The sequence below is a fragment of the Daphnia magna genome, linkage group LG9 (genome assembly GCF_020631705.1).
Source record: "Daphnia magna isolate NIES linkage group LG9, ASM2063170v1.1, whole genome shotgun sequence".
NCBI lineage: Eukaryota > Metazoa > Arthropoda > Branchiopoda > Diplostraca > Daphniidae > Daphnia > Daphnia magna.
Window position 1 is genome coordinate 8,170,168 of NC_059190.1, and position 25,880 is coordinate 8,196,047.

Consider the following 25,880-nt stretch of genomic DNA (forward strand, 5'->3'; position numbering starts at 1 on the left):
ACATGCAGCATTTAGAAACCAACCAGCTCTTACAGAGATTGACTGTTAGTGGAAAAAATTTAGTTAGTTTACTTAATACTGCCCCGAGTGAGGTTCGAACTCACGACCTCGAGATTATGAGACTCGCGCGCTGCCTACTGCGCTATCGAGGCATGTACAGTATCCTCCACAAAAAAGAGGCACCCCCCCAGTAGCCCAAAAATAAAAATTCCTAATGAGCGCTAGATGGCATAGTTTTTAATTGCAAAATACAAACAAAAAAAGCATGCAACTTTTTTTTGTTTGTTTTGACTGCAAAAACGAGACGGTTGCCATGATTTCAGTATTTTTGCTGCGAGCAAAATCTGGAAAACGGAGAAATTGAGAAAAAAGTCGGGGAAAGGCTAACCTCTGAATTGTTACCTTTCCCCCAACCCGACTTTTTTCTCAAGATTTCCGTTTTCCATATTTTCTCGCAAAATGAAAACTTATTGCTGACAGACGATTTTAAAAGACGGATAAAATTATAGCATTTCGAAAAAAAAACCAAGAAAAAATTAAAAAAAAATTTTTTTGAAAAGAGGATTTATTTAATTTAAACAAACTGACAAATGAAATATGTTTAATTTTTCTTCCACCAGCCGACAAACAATCCTATGATACCGTGAACTCTTTACTACCTAAATGAATAAACAACTTAATTTGTCAGCACGCGCAACTAAAATCTTCTGATCTGTACCAAGAGTAGAAACTCCCATAGTTCATGTGAAACAAATAAATGAATAATATGCTTTCAGTATTTGATGTCCAATTATTTTGTTAACACGGCTTAAACTCTGTGCGTTTTCCCTGAACGAAACCTGTTATTTAGGTGGTGTTCTGCCGTGTTAGGCCATCTTGTGAAGGACTCAGAAACCAAGCCACTAGCGCACTTGACATTCTACCGGTAGATGGCGTATCCAGAATGTCACAATAGCAGACGGAAAACAGCAATGTGACCGTGAGCCGAGAAGCAAACGCTGTTTTCATCTTTGCTGGTTTGCTACGATGACCGTTATTTTGAATCAAAGCAATGTAAGATTTTTTGTTTTTTGTTTGTTTGAAGGTTTCCTCATTTTGCGTGACATGGACACCCTTATTTTCGACCAAGATAAAAAAAATTTGAAAATTTGTGGGCTTTTTCATTTTTCGAGACATGGATACCGTGATTTTGGATCAAGGTAATGTAAGACTTATTTGAAAATATGTGGGTTTCATAATTTGTCGTCGCATGATCTAAGAAACTACGTGGTGTTAATGTATTGAATAACATAGGCATGAATTATGTAGCTCGGTTAGCTCAGTTGGTAGAGCGCGGGACTTTTAATCCTGAGGTCGAGGGTTCAAGTCCCTTATCGGGCGCTATATGAAGAGTTTTCTTTCCAGCGAAATCTCATTATCGGTGTTTTCGTTAAATTTGTATGTTATTGAAATCATCCGCTAACGCATTAGGGCTCAAGACCTCAACGTGGTGGAAGTAATCAGACGAGGTGACCGAGTGGTTAAGGTGATGGACTGCTAATCCATTGTGCATTGCACGCGTGGGTTCGAATCCCATCTTCGTCGGGAAACTCAAACTAGAGGTCAATTTCGATGCCAAAGATGTTTGTCATAGTCAAGTGTACATGCTTGAGAAAACATTGATTGATGCATTCAATTTAGAAAGCCCCATTTGTTATAAGTAACTCTATGGTATTTGATCATTCGTTAGCAGTGGTTCTATGGTGTAATGGTTAGCACTTCAGACTCTGACTCTGACAATCTGAGTTCAAATCTTGGGAGAACCTTTATTATAGTACCGTGGTATTTCTTGTTTTACATGCAGCATTTAGAAACCAACCAGCTCTTACAGAGATTGACTGTTAGTGGAAAAAATTTAGTTAGTTTACTTAATACTGCCCCGAGTGAGGTTCGAACTCACGACCTCGAGATTATGAGACTCACGCGCTGCCTACTGCGCTATCGAGGCATGTACAGTATCCTCCACAAAAAAGAGGCACCCCCCCAGTTTAAAGATTTGTTCAATCTTTATGTCGGAGACTGCCGACTCAGAAATCTAAATAAGTTAAATCTAATAAGTTTTGCCGTAAAGGACGGAAAAGGAATGCGGTTATTGCCGCGACACAAGCAACAATAACTGAAAGATGAAGAGAAGTAGAGAATATTAATAATTTACTAATTGAATCTTGATTGCAGGAACGACGGCGTTGACAGCGTGGAACAAGGCGTAGATGGATCCAGGAGAGCAGCAACAGCAACAATGGTGGAACACCAACAGCAATCCACCGGAACGAGATTCATCCCATCCGGTTTTCGCCATCCAGATCTTCTGCATAATGATTTTTGCTACCAACGTTACTGGTGAGATTAGACCTAGTGGGTCAAATACCCTAAGCGCGAGACTGAATAGTTTCCTTTTCGTTGGTCTTTTGTTTAGACTCTGAGCGTTTTCCATCATTCTTTGTGGATCGAATTGTAAATTGTCTGTTAAGGGATCCCATGTTACCCCTAATGCCTTTATGGGAGCTTCTGTACTTGCCATCCCGACGATATCCTGTTGGAATTTTACGACATGTTCTAGGGTTTTCTGTAACTCGCTGTTGTTTGTCGTCCATTTCCTGAGTTCCATCTTGGCTGACTGGAACACTTCTTTCGCTTGCTTTATCAGTAGGGTAGCTTCGCTGATGTTATCAGCTCCCCCCAACCAGTCATCCACGTATAACTGGTGTTCCAATTGCTTTGTAAATTCTGGAAATGCTGACTGGTGTTCTTCTAGGCATTTCAAAATCACAGCTCTTAAAATGAAGGGGCTACATGATAGTCCAAAGGGTACTCGTTTCCATCTGTACTCCTTGATTATGGCCGGCTCCCGATCTGGGTCTTCGATCCATAGGAACCTTATTAGCTGCTCATGTTCTTTTTGTATTCCTATCTGTAGGAATGCTTGTGCTATATCCGCTGTCCAGGCGATTTTGTTCTGTCGGAACCGAAGCAATACTGCTAGGATTTCCGGATTTAAATTTGGCCCAGTTTCTAGCAAGTCGTTGATACTTGGCTTATTCTGCTGATGTGCGGAACCGTCAAAAACGGGTCTGATTTTCGTTGTTTTGGCTTCCGTTTTAATGACTGGTCTGTGTGGTAGGTAGGTGCAGACCCCGTCATAGCTAGTGTCTGCCTCTCCTATGTAACCATCTTTTTCGTATTGTACGAATATTTTGTGGTATTCAACCTTCTCTTCTTTCGTCATCTTCTTGAGAAGGTTTGTCAGCCTAATTGAGGCTATGTTTTTGTTCGTCTCAACCGACCTCCGGTTGTTTTTAAACGGGAATAAGATTTAATATCTCCCGTCTGTATTTCTCTTAATCGTATTCTGATATGTTTTTAAAAATCCGGGATCTTCCAGTTCTTCCTGGGTTATCCCCATATGCTCTAGTGCCCAGAACTCTCTGAAATCCACTAAAGGTTTAGTGTTGTTTTTCCCCGTGGTTGTTAGCACGGAAGTTCCTGTCTGTTGTTCTGCGGCTCCGAATATAATCCATCCTAGCTTGCTTGCGCAGGCTACTGACCCGTCGCTTCCTTGCTTTGTCTGGTGTGTCATAATTTTCCAGAAGTAGTCACACCCAATGATCAGGTCGAATTCTGGTCTGTTATATTTTGAGTCGACGTGTCTTTTGTCTGCAATCTCTTCATTGTTTGCTTTGAGATCGTCTATTAATGTCGATTGCACCTTCTCCGTAGCTTTCGACATGTAGGTTATTGCTGTGGCTTTTATCTGGATTCTTTCTGAATCTGGGGCTATCACCCAAACATTGTGGGTTGTTAGTTCTTCTGTTCTTGGCTGTATGTTTCCAAACGTATTGATGCTCAGCTCTGTTTTATGCGAGTCTTCTGTGTGGAGTCTATTTATCAGATCCTTTCTGATAAATGTTCTGTCGCTTCCGGAGTCTATCAATCCCAATATCTCTATTGGTTTTTTATCCTTTCCCAACATTTTCGCTGAAAAGGTCGGTAGCCCTTGCGCTACCGTCCGATTTATGTTTGTATTGGTCTCGATTGTGACCGTTCGTGGTCTCTGCGGCGACTGCGATCTGTTTAGATTGGGGAAGTTTTGTGTTCTACCCCTCCCTAGGCATAATGCTGGGCTGTGCTCTATGCTTCCGCACATCCTGCAAGGGATGTGTGTTGTGCATTGTGCGGCATTATGCGATCTGCCTAGACACTTTAGGCATCTTCTATCTCTTTCGCAAATTGCGCGTCTAGTCTGGGGTGTCCCCATTGTGCATCTATGGTGCAAGTGGCTCTGTTGGCAGAAGCAGCATGGTGCTAGTCTGCCCAGTGGTCTGTTTTGTCTTGGGTCTACTGCATCTCTTGTTTGCTGTGGTTTCCCTTCCTTCATCTCTTTTAGTTTTATTTCTTTGCTCAATTCTTTTAGGATGCTGTCCACGTCTGGATCTCCGCCTTCAATCCATTTGTCTCTCCACCATCTCTCTGTTAGAGAGTCTGGTAGGGCATCTAAAATATCTGTCGTGATGTATTTTCCGCATATGGTAATGTCTGTTCTCAGACTCTCGAATGCTAGTTTGGAATTCTTTACTCCGTCATGAATCTTCCTCAGCTGCTCCGTGCTGGCTGTATTGGGCAATTTGTTTGCTAAAATTCGTTTCAGTTCTGCCGTGTAGTGGGTTTCTAGCTTCTTTTTATCCCCAAATCTGCTTTCCAATTCGTCTAGTACGTTTTTGTACTGATTCTCTTCGAATTGTATGTTGGCGATGCATTCTGCCGCTTTTCCTCTCAGTGCATTCCGCAGATACTGAAATTTCTCAACTTCTGATAATTGTGGGTCTTTGTCGTAGGATGCCCACATCAGTCTCCAACCTTTCCAGGCTGTTATGTCTCCGTTAAATGTCGGGAGCGGGAGTGCGGTTCTGGCGATTCTGACTGTCGTGTCTTTTAATTTCTCCATTGTTTCTCTTATGTGGTCTTCTAGCCTTCTGTCTTTTGACTTCTGATCAGCTGTGGAGGTTGGGGCTAACTTCTTGTGTATTTCTTGTAGTACTTCCCATCTAGCTTTTGCTCTGTTTAGATGTTTTTCTTTTCGGTCTGTGTCTGTTCTAGCTAAGCTTAGGCTGTCTAACAGTTCATGTTTAATGTGTTGTCTGTCCTCTAGTAGACTACGTCTTTCTTCTGCTATCTCTGGTCTTGGAGACGTTGAGTCTCTTCCCAGGTTTATTGTTTCAGGTTCCGGTCTTAACTCGGCCTGTTGTTCTTCTATTGATCTTTCTTCCCTCTGCGGGGTTGTCTCTTGCCTTATCTCTGTTTCTTCCCCTTCTAGATCTGGTACCTCTTCCACTGGTCGTGGATTTATGAGTCCTCGGTCTATGTATTCTTTGAGCATATTCCTAACAATTGTTGCTAGATACGGGACGTTGTCTTCATCCCATGTGATGTCGGCTCTAATTTTCTTTATTTCGTCTCCTATTGCTAGGATCGTCTCGTTTTGTGCTCTGTTTTCCGTTACCAAAGTTACCTGGCCCTCTACAATTTCGTGTAGTGCGTGCTTCTCTGCTTTTCCTTCTATTCTTTTCTCCAGTTGCTGCATTAATATTGTTTGTCTCACCAGGTCGTCGTTCAGTCGTCGTAGTTGTGATCTTAATAGTTCAATTCTATTGTCGACCATGGAGTTGTCTGGTGAGGATGTTTCCGACAGTAGTTCTGAGTCATCTTGAATTTCTGGGGCTGCTTCTATGACTGCAGGAACTGGTTCTATCGCAGGATTGCTTCTTGTAACTCTTTGAGATGTCATTTTGTTTGTTTGTGTTTTTGTTTTTTTTTTTTTTTAAAGAGGTTTGGTCTTTTTTCTTGTTTATTTGTCCCCGTTAAGCCTAACACAGTAGTGTCAGCGTATTTTTCGAAGGCGATCCGGGGGAATGCCTAAGGAACAGATTATTAGCGGTATTGAACCCAAGCCCCTCTGTGCTTAAGCCGAGTACTATTCCCATTGATCTAATCGTCTGAACGTTTCCTTTGTTTTTTCTCTAGGTTTTAACCTTCTTCTTTCTCGCTATTTGTTAAATTTCTATGTTCTTCCTTGCCCTGGGTTTGAACCTTGGGCCTATCTGTATTTCACCTTTTTCCTGTCTTGTCCTGGGTTTGAACCTTGGACTTTTGTTTGTTTGTTATTTCTGGAAAACGGGTTTTCTTGGATTTGAACCTCGGACCTTTGTGTCGTTAGCCTGACTCGTTAACCACTAGTCTGTCTAGACTATACTTCACCAACTTTTGAACACGGTTACATATATGTATTTTATTATTTATTTTGTTCGTTCTGAGTATTGAACCTCAGACTCGTTTTCACTCCTCTTCTTCTTTTTTCTCCCCCCTTTCTTTCTTAAAAAATGATTTTATTAGGTTTGAACCTAAGACTTTCGTGATGCTAGTCTCGTTAGCTAACCACTGGTCTATCTTGGCTTAAAGTTTTAAGGGTTTTTGTTTTAACAGAAAAAGATTTTATTTTCTCAATCCACAACAGCAAAAAATAGTTTTATTTATTTTTTCAAGCTGAGACAGGTGATTTTAGCAGTTCTTCTTCCTCCGAGCTACTCTCCAAGCCGTGTTTGGCAAATTTCCGGGCCAATCGTTTATTTATCCTCTCGGATGTAATTATTCTACTGAAGCGCCGTCTTGGTGTTGATGCAGTTGAGCGGACTTCCAGTGGTAGGGGCTTAGGAATAGTTTGTGCCCGGATGTCTTGGTTGATTTTTTCCAGTAATGTAGGCCGTTGCTTTGATGTGCACGGCTGTGGGCTTTTTCATTTTTCGAGACATGGATACCGTGATTTTGGATCAAGGTAATGTAAGACTTATTTGAAAATATGTGGGTTTCATAATTTGTTGTCGCATGATAAAAGAAACTACGTGGTGTTAATGTATTGAATAACATAGGCATGTCTTACGTAGCCCGGTTAGCTCAGTTGGTAGAGCGCGGGACTTTTAATCCTGAGGTCGAGGGTTCAAGTCCCTCATCGGGCGCTATTTGAAGAGTTTTCTTTCCAGCGAAATCTCATTATCGGTGTTTTCGTTAAATTTGTATTTTATTGAAATCATCCGCTAACGCATTAGGGCTCAAGACCTCAACGTGGTGGAAGTAATCAGACGAGGTGACCGAGTGGTTAAGGTGATGGACTGCTAATCCATTGTGCATTGCACGCGTGGGTTCGAATCCCATCTTCGTCGGGAAACTTAAACTAGAGGTCAAATTCGATGCCAAAGATGTTTGTCATAGTCAAGTGTACATGCTTGAGAAAACATTGATTGATGCATTCAATTTAGAAAGCCCCATTTGTTATAAGTAATTCTATGGTGTTTGATCATTCGTTAGCAGTGGTTCTATGGTGTAATGGTTAGCACTTCAGACTCTGAATCTGACAATCTGAGTTCAAATCTCGGTAGAACCTTTATTATAGTACCGTGGTATTTCTTGTTTTACATGCAGCATTTAGAAACCAACCAGCTCTTACAGAGATTGACTGTTAGTGGAAAAAATTTAGTTAGTTTACTTAATACTGCCCCGAGTGAGGTTCGAACTCACGACCTCGAGATTATGAGACTCGCGCGCTGCCTACTGCGCTATCGAGGCATGTACAGTATCTTCCACAAAAAAGAGGCACCCCCCCAGTAGCCCAAAAAATAAAAATTCCTAATGAGCGCTAGATGGCATAGTTTTTAATTGCAAAATACAAACAAAAAAAGCATGCAACTTTTTTTTTGTTTGTTTTGACTGCAAAAACGAGACGGTTGCCATGATTTCAGTATTTTTTGCTGCGAGCAAAATTTGGAAAACGGAGAAATTGAGAAAAAGTCGGGGAAAGGCTAACCTCTGAATTGTTACCTTTCCCCAACCCGACTTTTTCTCAAGTTTTCCGTTTTCCATATTTTCTCGCAAAATGAAAACTTATTGGTGACAGACGATTTTAAAAGACGGAAAAAATTATAGCATTTCGAAAATAAATCTAAGAAAAAATTAAAAAAAAATTTTTTTGAAAAGAGGCTTTATTTAATTTAAACAAACTGACAAATGAAATATGTTTAATTTTTCTTCCACCAGCCGTTAGCTTCAAAGCATAATTGAAGTCTTTTTGTCATTCGCTAAATTTGTACGATAAGCGTCTTTTTCAGTAAGATGTTGCCAAGTGGTCTGTGCATGGGCAAAATCTTCTTCTTTGTTTCGGGAATTTTTCCCGTCCGTCGAAAGCCCACAGCTTCAAATGGTTGCCATGGTTTCCAATAAGTTTTCATGTCGCGAAAAAATATAGAAAACAGAAAACTTGAGAAAAAAGTCGGGGTGGGGGAAAGGTAACAATTCAGAGGTTAGCCTTTCCCCGACTTTTTTCTCGAATTCTCCGTTTTCCAAATTTTGCTCGCAGCAAAAAATACTGAAATCATGGCAACCGTCTCGTTTTTGCAGTCAAAACAAACAAAAAAAAAGTTGCATGCTTTTTTTTGTTTGTATTTTGCAATTAAAAACTATGTTATCTACCGCTCATAAGTAATTTTTATTTTTTGGGCTACCGGGGGTTTATTGTCTTTTTCTCCCCATCTAGCACGTATCCTGGCTACGCCCGTTATCGTGATCTCTATTCCCACAACTACGCGCGGCTTCTGTGGTGGATGGAGTCGGGTGAGGATGTTTACCATCCTCATTCGCGACGTCCGGATTTTTACCCCGAGATCCTGTACTCTAGCGTGGAATCCCGACTGGAGGCTCGCTTGGGGGCGCTGGAGGCGCTGAATTCCTTGCGGTCGGAAGACGCCGCTAACTAATTCTGTGTATCCTGGTATTTTACATGAACTCTTTAATACATTTTGTTTTTTGAAAGAACTTTTTCTACTTTTGTTTTTTCTACTAGGCAGTAAGCTAATTATACCCTAGACAATTAATAGGTTGAAAGGACGAGTTTTTTATAGGTTTTGCATCTCTAGTTCTTCCCTCCCGCGGTCTCCGGGTGGTAGACTGACCACATCGAGCTGTTCGTGAGCGGCTAAGCGTTCACTCAGTAAGTAAGATTTATAACTCAAAAATACTATTCCTATACTTAGTACTAACATTACTATTATCATTTCAAAGGGATATCGGGAAAAAGATGCATCAGTGTGTTTGTCCACTTCGGCCACGATGTTATGGATGTGTTCTCCCGTCATTTCCGCTGCCAACCTGGCGCGGTCGTTACGTTGGAGTAATTCGCTTATTATGTCGATGGAGCTTGTATTCCCCCGCGGAATCTCGATGACGATGTGCCGCCTACTGCTGTTGCTGGTCGGATCCTGGGCGAAGACATTGACAAATGGTAGAACCGCAGCTTGTAAATTTGGCGCTTCGATATTTCCCTCCATGCTGGCTGGAAATACCCAGTCCTCCGTTCTCGCTGTACATCCCAAAGGTACCTCAAAGATTCCAACTGCTGGTAATTTAACTGTTCGTAGGGGCGGTTGTCCGACATTGGCTGGGCATGAGAAGACGATATCGTGTGATTTCGTCGCCGAGAATGCCCATTGGTTCGCTCCAATGTACACCGCTTCGGGTCCTCGCCAGTCTGCAAATTTCTTCCGGCACTGCGTCTTGATTCGTGGGACGTCGTTCATGAAGACCGCTATGGCGCAAAACTTGCGGGCGTTCCTTTTGCTGATGCCTGTATGGAATTTACACAACGGCCGGCCGATCTTGCTGCACTCCCGGACATCATCTTTGGACAGCTCCAGAAAGGTCTCGAGGTCGGCGGCCACTGCAAGAAAGCCGGGTAAGTTGCTGAAGCTCACGCTATGCGTTCCATTATCTGCAGCTTCTGGCAGGCTTATAACTTGAAATAGTTTGTATTGTTGAGCGTGATCGAAGATAGAAACTTGGATAAATATTCTGAATTGATGTTCCAGTGCTGCTACCGTGACTGTGGCTTCTCGATAAGCGACCCAAAACTCATCGCTGGAAATGGACCATCCTCTAGGTAACTGTCTGTTAACATTTTTTATAACTGCATTGAATCTTGCTGGAGCGATGATTTGTGGTGCTAAATGTCCATTTGCTAATAGGCTGAATCCAATATTGAGGCTGTCAGCGAGTTGGTGTAACCATTGTAGGATCTGGTACATTGCCTCAAAGGTGTCATCTAGCTGGAAGAAGTACTCAAAATGGTCTAGGTCAAGTTCTTCCAATTTTGAATTCCATTCTAAAATTTGCGCCGTAACCGTTTGCAGGTTTGCGAACTGTCCTCGGAGTTCCTTGATCAACTGAGCATTGGCTCTGGATTCCCACAGTGATTCGTTCAGCACGGTAGCTTGTTTTTCCATAATGTGTATCATTTCCTTTTGGTTTAGCTTAACCCGTTGCACTTGACCATTTAATTCTTCTAGGTCTTGTTGCGTTGAAACACCAAAAAGCCACTTTAGAGCTGACCCGCCTCCATCGATGAGACTACGTCGGTTTCTCGGGTTGGTGTTTAGGGCTTCTTTCACGGTCGTTAATTGTTCAGTCACGCTTTCCAGGTCCTTTGTGAAGCTTCTTAACTTGCTGAACATCCTTTTTGCTGCTATTTTCTGAGGTCGAGATCCAGTCAGCCTCCATTTTTCTGCCACTGCTTGCTGTTGGAGAATTTTCTGCTGCAAATAAGCCATTGCTGCTCCGGCCGGTCCTAAATCGAGGTCCGTAACAATTGTCCATGCTGATTCACTGAAAGCGACATCTACATGTTCCTTGAAGATTGTATTTTCCCGCAGGATAAGGGCCATGGCCATTGGCGGGCTAGTAATTGTTACCAGGAGCATCAGGAATGGGACCAAGCAAGTTAGGTACCTAGCCGGTGGTCTTCTATTACGGATGGGTCTTGTTGCCGGCGTTTCTCCGGCCGGGACAGGAGGTACTACCGTAACGCCGTCTGCTGTGGGATGTGCGGGAAGTGTTCCCTCGTCGTCTGCTACTGTTTGGGGATTGGCCACAACAGGTACATCTTCTGATTCGGCTTCTTTATCTTTTTGTTCTTTTCCAGCGTTTTCCTCTGAATTGCTGGGAGGCATCTCTTGTGGTCGTTGCCACTCTATGGGAATGTCGAAAAATGGCTTCATACGGATGACGTGCACAATATCCGTTTTTCCTCGTCCCGTTGCTGATATTACTTCATAATTCACCGGTGTGGTTTTCCTTAACACTTTAAAAGGTCCTAACCATCGATGGAGAAGTTTTTCGGATTTTCCCACTTTTCTGAATGGCTTGTAGACTAGCACTAAATCTCCTGCTCGGAAGGATAACTACCGGTGAAGTGAGTCATACCTTTCTTTCTGTTTATTTTTTACTTCTTCCATTCTAATTTTCACTATTTCTCTTGCTGTTGATAATTCAACCAATAGGCGATGAGCGTAGTCTAAAGTGGCGTCATCTTCGGTCGGTAATGGATTTGCATCAGCACCCAGCTCAAAGTCGATTGGTAATTTCGGCTCGCGTCCATATAGGAGAAAGAATGGGGAGTATCCGGTGGATTCCTGCCTAGCTGTGTTGTACGCGAAGCACACGTACTGCAGGGTCTCGTCCCAATCACGCTGGTCTGTACTAACATACATAGAAATCATCGCTGCTAACGTATGATTCATTTTTTCCACAGCCCCGTTCGTTTGAGGATGATAACTGGATGTCGTCTTGTGGTTGGTGTGTAACTTCTTGACCACCGCTTGGGTTATTTCAGCCACGAAGCATTTTCCTCGATCGGTGATGATTTGTTCTGGAGCTCCATGGCGTAGGAAAATTTGGTTAACGAAGAATTCAGCGACGTCATCTGCTTTGCCGGTTGGCATAGCCTTTAATTCGACCCACTTAGTAAGGTAATCCACTGCAACAATTATCATTTTGTTACCCTTATGAGACAAAGGGAATGGACCTAGCAGATCCATACCCAATTTCTCAAAAGGTCTTTCTACTTTTATGCATTGCAGGAATCCTGGAGGTCGGTCTGGAACTCCTTTTCTTCCTTGACAGCTCACGCAACTCTGAACGTAGCGGGTTATGTCAAGATTCATTTTGGGCCAAAAGAATCTATTGCCAATTTTCTGGAGAGTTCGTTTGATGCCTAAATGGCCGGAACCAATGTCATCGTGAAAAAAAATTTTTCGCAAAATTTTTCCGAAAATCCGCGGGTACACATAATCTTCTGTAATTTTTTCCACCCTTAAACGTTTCTTTGTAAAGTTTTCCGTTGCACAGCACAAAGTTTTTCACTCTTTTCTTGCCTTCCTGGAGATTCAAGATTTTTTCGTTCCACTAACGATGAGCTCTCTGTTTGCTGACGACTGAATCATCGTCTTCGAGAGAAAGGATGTCCGATGCCTCTGATCCGACAGCTGCAACGATAAAGCAACGGTCATCTTCCATTTCTTCCACCTACTGAAGTGGGTTTCGTGATAGGCAGTCGGCGTTGTCGTGAACCTTTCCACTACGATATACGATAGTTATATCGTACTCCTGCAGTGAAAGACTCCAACGTGCTAGACGTCCAGCGATGTCCCGTTTGCTCATTAGCCAACACAATGCTTGATGATCAGTGATCACTTTCACTTGGCAGCCCCACACAAAACATCTGAACTTGGTAAGACACCACACTAATGCAAGACACTCCTTTTCCGTGATTGAATAATTCGTTTCTGATTTAGATAGCAATCGGCTTGCGTATGCCACTGGTCTTTCAACTCCATCGATGCGTTGGGCTAACACACCTCCTATTCCAAAACCACAGGCATCTGGTAGAATTTCCATTGGCAAATCGTAGTTTGGGTGAGCGAGCACTGGAGCCGATGTAAGTGCTATTTTTAGAGCGTTGAAACTTTTAACTTGATCTACTCCCCAAATGAATGGAATGTCTTTCTTTGTTAGCGATGTGAGCGGGCGTGCAATGGCTGCAAAATTTTGGATGTGACGTCGATAATAGGAGCACAATCCTAGAAAACTTTGCACTCGTTTGATTTTGTTTGCTATCGAATGACCGTCTGCCGGGCATGGGAACTTTTCCACTGCCTTTAATTTTTCAGGGTCCGGGCCAACACCTTCCTGGGTAACGACGTGTCCTAATACTTTTAGGTTATTCTCGGCAAATGAACATTTTGACCATTTCAGTTTCAGATTGGCTTTCGCAAGGCAATCCATCACTGATTGAAGTCGTTCCAAATGTTGTTCAAACGTTGCTGAGTAGACGATGACGTCATCTAGGTACACCAAACACGTCGTCCATCGAAGTCCAGCCAAAATAATATCCATTGCCCGCTGAAAGGTGCCCGGGGCATTGGTCAATCCAAATGGAAGAGCGTGGAACTGATACAATCCATCCGCCGTTATGAACGCTGTCTTCGGTCTATCCCTGCTGGTAACTGGAACCTGATGATATCCGGCTTGAAGATCCATGCTGGAGAAAATTGTAGCGCCCTCCAGGCGGCTCAATGTATCAGCTATCCGAGGCAGTGGATAGGAATCTTTTACGGTAACCGCATTAAGTTTGCGGTAATCCACACAAAAACGCCAAGTTCCATCTTTCTTCTTCACTAGGACTACAGGCGAAGACCAAGGGCTGTCCGAGTGTTCAATTATTCCCTGTCGTAGCATTCCCTCCACCTGTGTTTGGATCACTGCTCGTTCATTCCAGGCACTCTTATAAGGGAGCTGGTGAATTGGAGGGTTAACTCCAGTGTTAATGTCATGCTCCACCAACGTACAGTGTCCCAAATCATCTTCATCAAAGGCAAAACAACTGATGGAATTTCTAAGGATTTTTAACACCTCACTTTTCTGATTTTCATCCAGGTTTTTTCCGATTTTGCTTTTCAAATTATCCAATAATTTTTCTTCTTTTTGACTCATTTTCTCCACCGTAACTTCTCCTGAAGCTTCATTAGATTCTTCGGCGTTTTCCCCCTCTTGGAATTCTTCTAATGTACCCAGCGTTACACCTTTTTCCAGCCATACTGATTTGGGGGACAGGTTTGCTACGGGAATATTTTCCAGGTCATTCTGCATGATGGCGTGTCCCGTAGACAGACTTGTTGTGGCCATAAGCGAATTTGAAGGTTTCAAGACACAAGCACCTTCCATTTTGCTCGACACTTTTGCTGGCACTGGTTTAATTGAATACGCAGGAATTTCCTGACGTTCATTAGACTAACACGGTGGCTTCAGATTCTTCCTCGGCTGGAAGAGAGATAGCCGCAAGTGGAAAATCACCCATGGTGAGAAGAGGTTTTTCTGCCTGGTAATTAATCCGTATCGATCCAAATTGTGCGAGGAAATCATTTCCCATTAACAGTTCCATTCCTGACATTGCCATAACTATTGCTTTTCCTTTCACAGATCTGTTTTTGTGCGTCACGAGAATTTCGGATGCTCCTAGGGGCATTACTCGTGATCCATTTGCGAGGATAATTCCAGAACCATCCATGGCTGCTGAATGAATTGTGTTTTCTTCAATAAATCGGGAGAGATCACTGTCACAGCAGCACCAGTGTCAATTACTGCCGTTGCCTTCACCTCACCACAAAACACAGATTCTTTAATCAAGTTTGTTCCATCGAAATTTAATAGGTAATTTTCTTCCTGCTCGTTAGGAGCTTGAGTCGCCAGGTTAACTGCTGTGTTCGCCGTTGGTGTCGCTGCCGATGCTCCATCCAGTTTCGGAGCTTTGTAATTTGGAGATTCCGGATTTTTAAAACAGTGCCGGGCGATATGTCCGGACTTCTTGCAATGGAAGCAGTTCGGTTTACCATCAATGGTACGTCCCTTAGGGTTAAAGGATACTTTTTCTTTTCCTTGCTCGTTTTTCTCCTTTGCCATTAATTTCTCACAGGTTTCTTGGATTAATTCGCGCATTGATTTCATAAATTCTGCCTGCTGGTCTGGATAGACGACGGAAAGGTTCGGTGACTGCTCAGGAGGTCTCTGTGATTCCATTGCTGCGTCTCTCCATCCTCTTGCTTCGGACATGAGCGATGCTTCTGTATATGATTTTGCCAGTGTCAAAAATTCTTCACATGTTTTCGGTTTCATCGGATAGATTTTTCTAAGAAGAGCCGGTCGAAGTCCTCGAAAAAGATGTTCCAATCGGTGTTCTTCCGTCATATTTGGATCGACCATTCTGCAAAGGTTGAGGATTTCGTAATAGTACCTAACGGTTGGTTCATCCATTCCTTGTGTTTTGCTCCTTAGCCTTGTCTCTTGAAAAAGACCGTATTTATCAGGTTGAAACTCTTTTAAAAACATCGAACGAAGACCGGTAACTGCAGGCGTGGCAGGGTTTCCTCCTGCCGCAGGTTGAGCCGCAACGTCGTTCCAGTCGTTCGGGACTCTTGCGCACAGGAACCAGTTTCTTGCAGTGTCATCCAAGTACATGCTGAAATTATTACGTTTTTCAGCATCACCCCATCCATTGTGGGAAGAAATCGTCTCATAACGCTCCATCCATTGGCGCGCATCTTCATCCGGACCACCTCGAAATATAGGCGGGCTGATGAATTTTCTGACAGCTGTCATAGCTTGTCTTTGCTGCTGCATAATATGCCCTGTTGGCACTATAACTTGTTGTCCGCCGACTGGAACAACTGGACTTGCAGCTCTCAACACGAACTCGGTTTCTGGATCCGAGTTTAAATCTTCAGCCTCGGTTGATTCGCCCTGGCTGTCAGCTTCTTCAATTAGGGGCTCTCCTGAAATGGTACCTTCAAGAGTTTGGGCTTCACCAACAACGGAAGTTCCACTCTCCAATGATAAGTCTGGGGTGAGTAAAGCCTCTTCGGGAGCGCTTGACAGTTCTTGAAGTGGGTGTAATCGTCGGCTGGGGTCTCTTGGGCAACTGGGTAGACGTGGGTTTTTCTTCGTCGGCATCAGCTAACCACAACTGCAGCACGACTTCGTCACTTACTGGTAACGAGCTGCGTTCTTAACAATTGCCACTTAAAGCACGATTTCGTTACTCACGGGTAACGGACTGTATCTCCACCAATTGTCACACGAGTTGTATTGGAACAAGAACAAACGAATACAACAAGTGATGACTTAAATTCTAGACAATTATTCACTTTTAACTAATAACAATAAGGGATGACCATACCAAACTCGGAGAGCGTCTGAAGACTCCAGGGAACTACACTTTAACTGAATTTTACGCTGGTATTTATACCGAAATACAATATACGCCCTTTTCCGGAGCGCATGTCTCCGTATCTTCTTTAGTACAGATAAACTTAAGATGAATCATTCCCACGCTCGCAACATAGTCCAACGAGCGGGTGAATCATCTGTGTTAGGAGATAATGTTTACCCCTTTTCACCCGCGACAATATGTATTCAACACATTCGATCGACAAACAATCCTATGATACCGTGAACTCTTTACTACCTAAATGAATAAACAACTTAATTTGTCAGCACGCGCAACTAAAATCTGGTGATCTGTACCAAGAGTAGAAACTCCCATAGTTCATGTGAAACAAATAAATGAATAATATGCTTTCAGTATTTGATGTCCAATTATTTTGTTAACACGGCTTAAACTCTGTGCGTTTTCCCTGAACGAAACCTGTTAGGTAGGTGGTGTTCTGCCGTGTTAGGCCATCTTGTGAAGGACTCAGAAACCAAGCCACTAGCGCACTTGACATTCTACCGGTAGATGGCGTATCCAGAATGTCACAATAGCAGACGGAAAACAGCAATGTGACCGTGAGCCGAGAAGCAAACGCAGTTTTCATCTTTCCTGGTTTGCTACGATGACCGTTATTTTGAATCAAAGCAATGTAAGATTTTTTGTTTTTTGTTTGTTTGAAGGTTTCCTCATTTTGCGTGACATGAACACCCTTATTTTCGACCAAGATAAAAAAAATTTGAAAATTTGTGGGCTTCTTCATTTTTCGAGACATGGATACCGTGATTTTGGATCAAGGTAATGTAAGACTTATTTGAAAATATGTGGGTTTCATAATTTGTCGTCGCATGATCAAAGAAACTACGTGGTGTTAATGTATTGAATAACATAGGCATGTATTACGTATCCCGGTTAGCTCAGTTGGTAGAGCGCGGGACTTTTAATCCTGAGGTCGAGGGTTCAAGTCCCTCATCGGGCGCTATTTGAAGAGTTTTCTTTCCAGCGAAATCTCATTATCGGTGTTTTCGTTAAATTTGTATGTTATTGAAATCATCCGCTAACGCATTAGGGCTCAAGACCTCAACGTGGTGGAAGTAATCAGACGAGGTGACCGAGTGGTTAAGGTGATGGACTGCTAATCCATTGTGCATTGCACGCGTGGGTTCGAATCCCATCTTCGTCGGGAAACTTAAACTAGAGGTCATTTTTGATGCCAAAGATGTTTGTTATAGTCAAGTGTACATGCTTGAGAAAACATTGATTGATGCATTCAATTAAGAAAGCCCCATTTGTTATAAGTAATTCTATGGTGTTTGATCATTCGTTAGCAGTGGTTCTATGGTGTAATGGTTAGCACTTCAGACTCTGACTCTGACAATCTGAGTTCAAATCTCGGTAGAACCTTTATTATAGTACCGTGATATTTCTTGTTTTACATGCAGCATTTAGAAACCAACCAGCTCTTACAGAGATTGACTGTTAGTGGAAAAAATTTAGTTTGTTTACTTAATACTGCCCCGAGTGAGGTTCGAACTCACGACCTCGAGATTATGAGACTCGCGCGCTGCCTACTGCGCTATCGAGACATGTATTTGTATTCAACACATTCGATCGACAAACAATCCTATGATACCGTGAACTCTTTACTACCTAAATGAATAAACAACTTAATTTGTCAGCACGCGCAACTAAAATCTGGTGATCTGTACCAAGAGTAGAAACTCCCATAGTTCATGTGAAACAAATAAATGAATAATATGCTTTCAGTATTTGATGTCCAATTATTTTGTTAACACGGCTTAAACTCTGTGCGTTTTCCCTGAACGAAACCTATTAGGTAGGTGGTGTTCTGCCGTGTTAGGCCATCTTGTGAAGGACTCAGAAACCAAGCCACTAGCGCACTTGACATTCCACCGGTAGATGGCGCATCCAGAATGTCACAATAGCAGACGGAAAACAGCAATGTGACCGTGAGCCGAGAAGCAAACGCTGTTTTCAAGTAACAACTTGGACGCGAACATAATAAGACGTGTCGACTAGTGCGCCAAATCTGCCCCAAGCTAGTGCCTTAAAGCTTTTGTGCCGCCTATCCATCCCCAAATAACCACGCTTACGTGGCGTGGTTGTATAACGACGCCATGAGTTGGAACAGCCCTGGCTATGTATCGTCCGTATCAAGTGCCATCGACCAAAGTGCCCCAATGGAATACGAAGAGCTATCCACCAAACGCAAGAACACCAATGATAACCACAATCCACGGCCAGGACCCCCCCCGATTCTCCGACCTATTCGACCAACCATGCAGCGGAGCACCTGTGATCATACACCTCACCAGTGATCCCAAATCATTCCTTGATCTAAGTATCACCGAAAAAAAGCACTTCATGCACGCCCTAATAGACATCGTAGGGCAAGTCAAATCAGGAACAAAATGGACATACAAAGGGGACCTCAACATATATCCGTCATCAACAAAACAAAAAAAACAACTCCTAGACTTAAAGGTAGTGAATAACCTCAACATAAATTGCACACTCGCCATGTCAGAGGCATCCATCAGAGGTGTTATCAGAAATGTACCCATCAAAGACAAAGAAGAGGACATCCTTTCCCTGCTAGCTGACCAAGGAGTAGTTAAAGTCCAGAGATTCTCGTCCCTATCAACAGATGGCAGTAGAATACCCCTAAAAACTGTCACTCTCTACTTCAACACCCTCCAACTCCCCCGCGAAGTAATCATGGCCCATGAAGTCTTCCCAGTGAAGCAATTCATACCAAGACCGGCCTTCTGCCGCATATCCTGGAACTTCGGCCACCCCGAAGAAAAATGTACGGCACCCCCCACCTGCAAACAATGCGCAGAACAACACTGCAACACTACACCATGCAACAACCCAACAAAGTGCCCCACATGTTTTAAACCAGGTCATTCATCAGGGACATTGGAGTGCCCCAAGTACAACAACAGGCAACAGATCATTAAATTTGCCTACGAAAACAGGATCCCCATCACAGAAGCTAGCAAAATCCTGAACAACCCGGAACCCATGAGACCAACCCAACTACCAAAATTGTGGATTACTCGAGGGTCGCGTAGCGACCCGAAGAGTAATCTAGATTATTAGAAATGAAAGAACGAGACCTTAACGGTGTAGAACTGATTTATTAGCTCCACCAAAGACAAAAAATAATCTGGCAACGCCCGACCGTATGCACAGTGGGCGTGCCAGATCCCCCACATCCTCAGGACTTTTCAGAGACACAAATAAACACAAACATGATTGACTTCCAAAAATGAGAAATTCTGTGTTGATGAGGAACGCGAACAAAATCTTGCCAAGGATACGTTAATTGCCGTAGCCGTTCTTGGAGTTAACGAAGCGTTTACCTCTGTAAAAGAAAAAAAAACATGATAATTAAACAGGGAGGTGAGGGAGGGAATAACGAGACCGTTAAGGTCTCGTTCTTTCATTTCTAATAATCTAGATTACCACAATTATTATCATTCAACCACTTCGACCTTAACGGTGATTTTAAAGATGATGTCAATCTGTTTGTGTGAGAATTGAACTCGCAACAGACGCGGAAGTCAAAGGGCGATTGTAAAATCGATTGAATGTTGACTCATTAGTCCAACTAGCGGCTTTCAAAATTTGTTCAATGGGAATGCCAATTTTGGCTGCTTTAGATGCACCAGAGCCTCTAGTGGAATGTGCTGAAAATGAATCATCTATTCCAGCGTCTGACAGACACTTCTTTATCCATCTGGCGATAGTGGAAGAGCCCACCGCTCGATAAGGTTTCTTAAGCGAAATAAACAGAGAATCTGATGATGGACACAATGATTTGGAGCGTCCTAGATAATTTTCAAGGCAATCAACTGGACAAATACGACCGGAGAGGCGGGGCAAACAAATAGATTGTAACGGCCCATCATGTTGGGTTTTGCGCGGGCGAGAAAGAGAAAAGGTTGCTGCAGACGCGGAGCAATGAATTGAGGTTCTCGAAATGGACGCGATTTCGGACACTCGAAGAAGAGATGACAGAGCCGTCAGGGTAACGAGTTTATAAGAGATGACTGAAAGGGAGAGATCAGAATTATCAGGTAACGACGATATGAATTTTAAAACGTCATCTGGATTCCACATGTTGTTATATCGAGGGCGAGGGGGTAATGAATTGTAGCATCCTTTTAAAAGCTGGACCACCAACGGGTGTTCCCCGATATTTATGCCGTTTACGGGCTCCAAGGTCATTGATAACATCGATCGATGTAAATTTATCGTTTGCGACGCAAGACCGGAATCAAACAAGTGAGCGAGATACTGCAAGATAGTATTTAGATCGTTTGACAAGGGATCTTGGTTCCCTGCCATGCACCAACGGTACCAACCGTTCCAGGCTGACTGGTAGGTAGATAACGTAGACCCACGGGAGCTGGCCAGCAATAATCTAACAACTGATGGCGGAAGGCCTCGCTTTTCAAGGCGTCCCCTGATAATTTCCATGCGGCTAGGAGGAATTTTTTTGATTGAATGAGTGGGTGTGGCTCGAGGGAGTTCGAATGAAGGAGGATCGGGTGTGAGCTGAACACTCTCGGAATGTCCGTTGCCATTTCCAACAAAAGAGGGTACCACGGCTGAGACGGCCAAAGCGGGCAAACCAAAATGACAACAGCTTTCTCCTTCTTTATCTTTGTCAGACATCTCGGAATCATTGCGAATGGGGGGAACGCGTAACAATTCAGGCGTGACCAATTGAGGGAGAAGGCGTTCACGGCTATCGCGTTCGGCTGGGGTAGCCAGGAAACAAACTTCGGCAATTGTTTGTTCCACGCCGCCGAAAAAAGATCCACCTCCATGGGCCACACATCCTGGAGACGTTTGAATGCCCCTGTGAATAGCATCCAATCGCTTGGGTCCAATGTCGACCGTGATTCCCGGTCTGCAATGGAATTAAACATTCCAGGTAAATGGGAAGCCGCCAAAGAGATGTTGCGTGTTTCACACCAGGAAGTCATTTGAGAAGAGATGGCGGAGAGGGAACGGGACTTGGTACCACCGCAATTATTTACGTAAGCTACAGCTGTAGAATTGTCCAAAAGAAGAGAAACAGATATATCGGATGAATTTTGGGTAAAAATTTGCAGGGCGTAAAGGGAGCCTAGTAACTCGAGCTCGTTAATATGACGTGATTGGTCGGCAAGAGGCCAGGGGCCTCTTGCAGTAACGCCATCGCAAACCGATCCCCATCCCTTCAATGAGGCATCAGAATAAATCGATAAGTCGGGACATGGTGGAATTATTGATTTGCCATTTGAAAGTTTAAGATTATGAGCCCACCATTGAATATCAATTCGCGCTTCTTGCGTGAGGGCAACGAGTCTGTTCAAATTACTAAAATCTCCGACTGCCTGAATATAAAATCTCTGTAAGGACCGGTAGTGACTTGGGGCGTAAGGAACTGATGTTATCGACCAAGAGAAATTTCCGAGTACTGCGGCGAGCTCGCGAAGCTTTACTCGATCTTTTTTCAAAATAGATTGGCAAAGGGAGACAATGTTATCAACTTTACATTTGGGAAGAGAAAATGACAACATGCGCGAGTCGATTTCGAGGCCTAGAAATTCGATGGACTGAGACGGAATTACGACCGATTTTTCCCAATTTATAAGGAAACCAAGGGACAAAAGTAAATTCACTACTGAGCGCAAATGTTGTAGAACGCCATTAGGGGAACTGCCCAAGATTAACAGATCATCAAGATAAATTAGCAGACGAATACCAAGTCTACGCAAATGAGCGATTATTGGTTTCATGAGCTTAGTAAATATCCGTGGGGCGCTACTCAAACCGAACGGCAAGCATACGTATTGGTAAACGACGCCATCCCATATGAAACGCAAAAATTTACGATGTTGACTGGTCACAGGGACTACAAAATAAGCATCTTGCAGGTCGAGTTTGACAAGCCAATCGTTTCTGCAAATCAAATATTTTACATTATCTAAACATTCCATTTTGAAGTGCTCATAGCGAATAAATTGGTTAAGCGCTTTGAGATTAAAAATGGGGCGATACTTCCCGGTTGCTTTTTTGGGAACGACAAATTGATTACTGATAAAACTTTCAACGGGAGAGGGGGCCACGACGATGGCTCCTTGCTTTTTAAGGGACTCGACTTCCGAGTTGCAAATAGCGGTTTTCTCCTTGTCCATAATACTTCTGGCGGAATAAGCTTCTGGGCGGGGGGATGAGTAAATTCAATAGAATACCCATAATCAATAATGTTTAAGATCCAAGGATCATCCGTGAAAGCGTGCCAGGCATTAGAGAAAAGAGATAGGCGACCGCCTACAATCGAGCTATCGACAGAACAGACAGGGGGGAGAAAATTTGATACATACTTGTTATTATTAGAAGCGCCGGTAAATTGTTGTCCGCCAGACTTGTTGCGGTTAGACGAGTGTGGTTTGTTGAAGTTCCAGTTACCGTTGGATTTGAAATTGGCGCCAGAACCAGAATTGGATCCGCCTTTGCGGAAATGAGTATTGCCTCCACGGCTGTTGGAAGGACCACCGTAGCGTCCGATCTGATCCATTTTGGCATCAGCAATTGCTTCTTTCTCCAAAGCGTCAATAAATTTGTTGCCAAACAAATTACGGTAATCACGAGATGAGAACAGACGATTATCGATCAACATCGTAGAGAATTTGGGCGCACAGTGGCGCATGGCGTTGGAGCGTCTCATCTTGGTGATGCGAGAAAACACGTGGCCCAGCAGACGTATAGCAGTTTGAACGGGCATCTCAGCATCGGAATTTTCGGGCATGACGCCTAACATGTAGGCAAGAGGCTGAAAGGCATCTTTCACTTCTCTCTGCAATGATAAGAGCTGTTTTTCCCAAAAGTCTTTCAGCTTAGCTCGATCAGACGATTCGCCAAGATTGCGCAGCCATTTGCGAGCCATTGATGGGTCCAATAAAGGAGCCATAAGTTCAAAGTCACCCTCAAATTTGGGAACATAAGCAGACCGGAGGGTGTTTCCCTCGGTTTTGGATTCAATACCTTCTTTCATCCATCGACGTAGGTCACGAACACGTGAGCGAGGCAGCATGGCGACGTTGGATGGTTCGTCGAATCCGCCTGAATCCGTGCCATCCTTGCGAGATTTTTTACGATCGTGAGATCTAGAAGAAGACGATGATCCTGAGTCTGAATCAGAAGGGGAGCTATCGCGAGAACGACGACACTTCTTCTTGTTTTTCTTCGTACCATGCGAATCTGTGGAGTTCGGAATACCAGGTGGTAACTCAGGCGTATTAACACTATTTTCACCTAACTCTACAGTAAGCGTGTCACCAGACATGCTACGCAAAGCACGACGACGTTTAGTAGATTCACTTGATGAAGGCGAGGACGGGATATCACCCATGACTAAGTTTGGACGGAGCTGAAAAGGTTCTGAGGATGTGGGGGATCTGGCACGCCCACTGTGCATACGGTCGGGCATTGCCAGATTATTTTTTGTCTTTGGAGGAGCTAATAAATCAGTTCTACACCGTTAAGGTCGAAGTGGCTGAATGATAATAATTCAAAACCGCCACCAACACCGACCCTGAAGTAGAAGACCTCCGTCGCGAAATCGACTACCTAAGGAAACAAATCGAATGAATTACCATAATACAACCCACTACAACAGCAAGGATCGCAGCCCTCGAAGATACAGTAGCAGACATACAAGAGAAAATAACCCCACTCACCAACCTGCCATCGACAATTGAAAAAATCAAAAATGATATGGAATCTGGATTCACCTCTAACAATACCCAACTGTCAGCAATCACAGCCCTTCTCCAAAGCATCCGACCACCCGCCAAACCACCCAACAAACCACCAACTAACACTACAGATAAAAGTCGAAAATGATTAAGCCGATCAAGATCATCCAATGGAATGCCCGAAGTCTTTATAAAGCAAAATTACAAGAATTTAAATACAACATAAGATACCATAACCCACACATTGTTATAATCAGTGAAACTTTTTGGAAAGATGGATACGTACCTAAGTTCTCAGCGTTCAATACGTTCTACCTAAACCGGAACAATCACGGTGGAGGCGTAGCGATCCTCATCAAAAAGAATATACGAGCGGCCTCCATATCTCTTCCACAATCACCAAACATAGAAGCCGTAGGAGCCACCATCTACCTAAAAAACAACAAAGCAATAGATATAGTATCAATATATTGCCCAGACGGGAACCTAAACACTTACCAAGAACTAACGGACATCCTAAACGCAACCAAAAACAGCTTAGTAATCGGAGGGGATTTAAATGCCCATTCAGAAGTATGGGAAGACCACCACTAACAAAATAGATGCGGCAGAGATGTGACGGACCTACTTCTAAATGATAACAGATTAATTCTCTGCACCCCGAAGAACCTAGGAACCCGACCAAATCCAAACGGAAGACACAACTCTACCATAGACCTAACGTTTACTTCCCCAGACCTGGCCTATCGTACCGACATCCACACCGAAACATACTGGGGTAGCGACCACCTCCCTATTATCATACAACTAAACACCAACTCCCCTCCCTTAACTTCACAAAACGACCATTGGAAATTCAACAAACGCAAGTGGGAAAACTGGAACAAGGATATAAAACAAAATGTTACACCAACATCTCTAAATGCAGCTACATCCCCGGAGGAAGCATTCAAAATCTTTTACACAACCTTAATGGAAACATCCTATAAATACTTCTCACCCGCTAAAGAGAAAAAGGAATCAAACAAACCATGGTGGACCCCCCTCTGCAAAACAACAACAAAAGCAGCAAGGAAGGCATACAAAAAATGGCGTACAACACTTCTCCCAGCAGACAAAACCCATCTTAACAAACTAGAAGCAATTAAAAGAAAAACAATTATATCAGCAAAGAACCAATCCTGGAGCAACTACATCTCGTCCATGGACAAGAATACATCCGCCTTCTGGAAATTCACGAAATACACAATGAATGGACAACCAAGTCACCACAGCACCACACCCATCATCAAAAGCAATGGAGAACTAACAACCAACCCAGCCGAAAAAGCACAAACACTACTTAACCAATTCTGCCCGATCGAAAGAGAAGAGAGAAAGGACGGCCGCACCGAACTGTATAAGCAAATCATACAGGATGCAATCGACAACAATGGAATCCACCCGCTCAACCTACCCATTTCCATAACGGAGTTGAATATAAGCATCAATGGACTTCCCAATAAAGCTATGGGAAGAGATAAAGTTCATAATGAAATGATTACAAAGCTTGACAAAGAAAATCGATGTACCCTACTAGAACTACTAAACATCTCGTTCAGCACCGAATACTTACCTCCAGAATGGAAGAATGCCATCGTCGTACCCATATCAAAGCCGAACAAGCCACCGAATTTGCCTGATTCCTATAGGCCAATATCCCTCACATCATACCTCTGCAAAGTCCTGGAAAGAATAATGAATAACAGATTAAAATGGTATGCTGAAAAAAATCGACTCCTCCCAAAATTCCAGACCGGGTTTAGGGACGGGTGTACAACAACTGATAATCTAATACGTCTAGAGTCTGCAATCAACAACGGATTCAACGAAAATAAATCCACAACGGTGGTATTCCTTGATATAGGAAAGGCATACGATAACACATG

At 43.3% G+C, this 25,880-nt stretch overlaps 3 protein-coding genes, 1 long non-coding RNA gene and 8 other non-coding genes across 12 annotated transcripts; 7 read left to right on the forward strand and 5 right to left on the reverse strand.

Moving 5' to 3' along the window:
* Positions 1 to 79: 79 nt before the first annotated feature.
* On the reverse strand, positions 80 to 152 carry Trnam-cau. Its single transcript has one exon. It is a non-coding gene; the product is annotated as a tRNA-Met (tRNA).
* A 1,350-nt stretch (positions 153 to 1,502) lies between these two features.
* On the forward strand, positions 1,503 to 1,584 carry Trnas-gcu. The gene has a single exon. It is a non-coding gene; the product is annotated as a tRNA-Ser (tRNA).
* Positions 1,585 to 2,182: 598 nt separating this feature from the next.
* LOC116936061 lies at positions 2,183 to 3,265 on the reverse strand. The gene has a single exon (XM_032943272.2). The coding sequence runs from the start codon at positions 3,263 to 3,265 to the stop codon at positions 2,183 to 2,185; it is 1,083 nt and encodes a 360-aa protein (XP_032799163.2).
* Positions 3,266 to 6,973: 3,708 nt separating this feature from the next.
* Positions 6,974 to 7,046, forward strand: Trnak-uuu. Its single transcript has one exon. It is a non-coding gene; the product is annotated as a tRNA-Lys (tRNA).
* Positions 7,047 to 7,168: 122 nt separating this feature from the next.
* Trnas-gcu lies at positions 7,169 to 7,250 on the forward strand. Its single transcript has one exon. It is a non-coding gene; the product is annotated as a tRNA-Ser (tRNA).
* Positions 7,251 to 7,399: 149 nt separating this feature from the next.
* Trnaq-cug lies at positions 7,400 to 7,471 on the forward strand. Its single transcript has one exon. It is a non-coding gene; the product is annotated as a tRNA-Gln (tRNA).
* A 109-nt stretch (positions 7,472 to 7,580) lies between these two features.
* Trnam-cau lies at positions 7,581 to 7,653 on the reverse strand. Its single transcript has one exon. It is a non-coding gene; the product is annotated as a tRNA-Met (tRNA).
* Positions 7,654 to 17,272: 9,619 nt separating this feature from the next.
* On the forward strand, positions 17,273 to 17,354 carry Trnas-gcu. The gene has a single exon. It is a non-coding gene; the product is annotated as a tRNA-Ser (tRNA).
* Positions 17,355 to 17,503: 149 nt separating this feature from the next.
* On the forward strand, positions 17,504 to 17,575 carry Trnaq-cug. The gene has a single exon. It is a non-coding gene; the product is annotated as a tRNA-Gln (tRNA).
* A 604-nt stretch (positions 17,576 to 18,179) lies between these two features.
* LOC123475672 lies at positions 18,180 to 19,297 on the forward strand. The gene has a single exon (XM_045178672.1). It carries the CDS (start codon positions 18,332 to 18,334, stop codon positions 19,295 to 19,297), a length of 966 nt encoding a protein of 321 aa, XP_045034607.1. The 5' UTR covers positions 18,180 to 18,331.
* A 222-nt stretch (positions 19,298 to 19,519) lies between these two features.
* LOC123475673 lies at positions 19,520 to 23,598 on the reverse strand. The gene is given in 6 exon segments (XM_045178673.1): positions 19,520 to 19,562; positions 20,499 to 21,116; positions 21,344 to 21,426; positions 22,042 to 22,106; positions 22,579 to 22,603; positions 22,605 to 23,598. Coding segments are annotated over 6 exon segments (1,770 nt in total). The 5' UTR covers positions 23,541 to 23,598.
* Positions 23,599 to 24,237: 639 nt separating this feature from the next.
* Positions 24,238 to 25,395, reverse strand: LOC116934047. The gene is made up of 2 exons (XR_004400462.2): positions 24,451 to 25,395; positions 24,238 to 24,384 (listed from the first exon to the last, which is right to left on the reverse strand). It is a non-coding gene; the product is annotated as an uncharacterized LOC116934047 (long non-coding RNA).
* Between the last annotated feature and the right edge of the window lie 485 nt (positions 25,396 to 25,880).